This window comes from Apaloderma vittatum, unplaced genomic scaffold (assembly GCF_000703405.1).
Source record: "Apaloderma vittatum isolate BGI_N311 unplaced genomic scaffold, ASM70340v1 scaffold9603, whole genome shotgun sequence".
NCBI classification, from domain to species: domain Eukaryota; kingdom Metazoa; phylum Chordata; class Aves; order Trogoniformes; family Trogonidae; genus Apaloderma; species Apaloderma vittatum.
The window spans coordinates 37,986-40,535 of record NW_009707509.1 but is presented as its reverse complement, the minus strand read 5'-3'; the positions used below and the strand labels follow the sequence as shown (position 1 = coordinate 40,535).

General features: G+C 46.0%; 1 protein-coding gene across 1 annotated transcript; it reads left to right on the top strand.

Annotated features, from left to right (window-relative positions):
- Window positions 1-296: 296 nt before the first annotated feature.
- Window positions 297-2,318, top strand: LOC104271537 (secreted frizzled-related protein 2; the record flags this gene model as incomplete). Its single annotated transcript, XM_009866230.1, has 2 exons — window positions 297-377; window positions 1,765-2,318. Coding segments are annotated over 2 exons (386 nt in total), but the record flags the coding sequence as incomplete, so codon positions are not given.
- Window positions 2,319-2,550: the final 232 nt, after the last annotated feature.

Sequence of the window (2,550 nt, the reverse complement as noted above, 5' to 3'; positions counted from 1 at the left end):
GGGGTGTTTTGTGTTGTGCGCACCCCACCCCCCCTCCCCTTTCATTCTTTCCCCTGTAAAAAGCAAAACAAACTTCTGGCCGAGGTGTGACCTTAAAAGTACATTGTGCCCCCCCTTCCCCCACCCCATCCTGCGGGGCTGCGGCAAGGTGGGGGCGCGTTAAAGTCGCCGGGCAGCGCCTGGGCTGGGATGGAGGGATCCAGGGATGGAAAACCGGAGTTTCCCGAGGGGTTGCCAACGCCACCTGCTGTTCCTTTCTCCCCGAGCCTGACGGGGGCTGTCCCTTGCATTTCCAGCACCCAAGGTCTGCGATGCTTGCAAAAACAAAAATGAAGATGATAATGACATCGTGGAAAACCTCTGCAAAAATGACTTTGGTAAGTGGAAGCAGAGTCCCCCCTCGGTTGAAAGCTGAGGATCAGGTAAAACACCCCGTAGAGTCAGTGAGAGATGTGCCTGAATAAAGTCAGGGCTTTGTCTTATCTGCACATGGACCCATCCAACCGTGGGGTCATGAAACACAAAATTCCACCTTGGAGTAAAAAGTAGCCTTTTTTATAGTCCATTTCTGTTTGCTGTTTCAAAGTAATGCTCTTTTATGTGGATGTTGCTGGCAAGCCAAATACAAAGTAAAATGAAAAAAAAATCTTTCATCCAGACTGTTGCCTGGGGAGAAGTAGAGCAAAGCTTCATTTAGACATATGAGAAAGAGCTGCATGACCAATCTCACATATTGTAAGAAGGACTCTCTCTGCAGATTAAGAATGAAGCTCTATATATCATTCGACAGAGAAGGTAATGCACAGACAATTGGGGATATAAACTTAATGAGAAGATATGGGGTTAGAAGAGGACAAGAAAGCCCCTTCGACTCAGACAGCTGAACGGCACATTATCCACACATTAGCATTTCAAGAGAAAAAGGGAATAAGGAGGGGAATCATTTTATAATAGGTCAGTGTTTATACCTGGAAGCAGATTTGTAGTATAAATATATAGAACAGTTCAGAAGTCTTTCTTCAGGGGGAAAAAAAATAAAACCAAACCAACACAACATGACTGTGGGACATACTTGCTAAAACAAGCAATACCTCTGGCCTGGCAAATTACACTTGAATAAATCCTTCTAAAACTAAACATGCCTCACAGATTCTTACAGAGCCCTGTATCCCCCTCCTAGTTATTTTACTAAATCGAATGCAGCTGTTCAACCAATTTGCCCTCCATGGGATCTATTCTTTCAAAAACACAATGCATGTGAAATATCATTTCCTTACAGGTTTGCCTAAAATCCTCTCCAGCCTAATAAATTAACTTTAGAAGTTTTCAGCCGCAGCAGAGATCAGGTTTCAGATTAGGTCAAGGTACTCGCCTCCCCACCTCCGCCTTCAAACTCTAGTTTCTGTCCTGTCCTGGCAAAAAAAATGGAGCTCTGCGTAATGTAGCAAACCTGCTCTCTGTTTGCAAACAGGAGAAGAGCGGGAGAAAATATTGATTTTATAAAGGAAGGAAAAAGAGGGGGAGGGGGAAGAGGAGAAAAGAAACCCAAAAAACCTCAACCCTTAAGGTTGATTCAAACTGAAATGACTTGCATGCCCTTTGTGGCTTTAGAAATGGAGCCACCTGCTGCCTCTTCTGTCAGCCCTGACAGTTTAATTAGCAATAGAGCACCTCCCTCCCCAGGTCCTCTTTATGTGCACTAATGGGAAAAAAACGCTCAATCTCTCTCCCTCTCCCCACTTCCCCCTCCCCTCGCTCTATTAGCCTTGAAGATAAAAGTGAAGGAGATTGCCTACATCAATGGAGATACCAAGATCACCCCCGAAACAAAGAGCAAAACCATCTACAAGCTGAATGGGCTGACGGAAAGGGATCTGAGGAAGATCGTGCTCTGGCTCAAAGGTGGCCTCCAGTGTACCTGCGATGAGATGAATGACATCAACGTGCCCTACTTGGTGATGGGGCAAAAGCAAGCCGGGGAACTGGTGATCACCTCGCTGAAGCGGTGGCAGAAGGGGCAGCGGGCTTTCAAGCGGTTCTCCCGCAGCATCCGCAAACTGCAGTGGTAGTGGCTTTGTTTAGCCTTAGGCTACGGAAATAACCCGCCTCCCGCAGCCGCCTCTGTCCCGACCTCTCCGGGCCTCCCGCACCTTCTTGCTTTGGCCCCTCTAAGCCTCGAGATGCCACGGGCACACTACACAGCAACCACTCCCCGAGAGGGGGAGGGAGCCCTCCATTTTTGTACATAGGTTAAAATGTAATAAAATTTAAAAAAAAAAATCATGACTATTTTTGGGAAGTATTAAAGTATCTCGCTTAAAGCTTGGTTGGTTTTTTTTTTTTTTACAGTTGCAAATGTGACTTTGGTCTGAGGTTTTTCCCTCTTTGTTTTGGTAATGCTGGTTCATTTATATTGCTGCTTCTCTGTGTACATGCATGTTTGTTGTGCAAAAGTAGGAGATGCAGAGAAAGACAGCCACGTGTGCGACTGGCCTGTCACAGTGGCTATGATTCTTTCACCAAGGTGAAATGGCTTGCCATCTATATTAC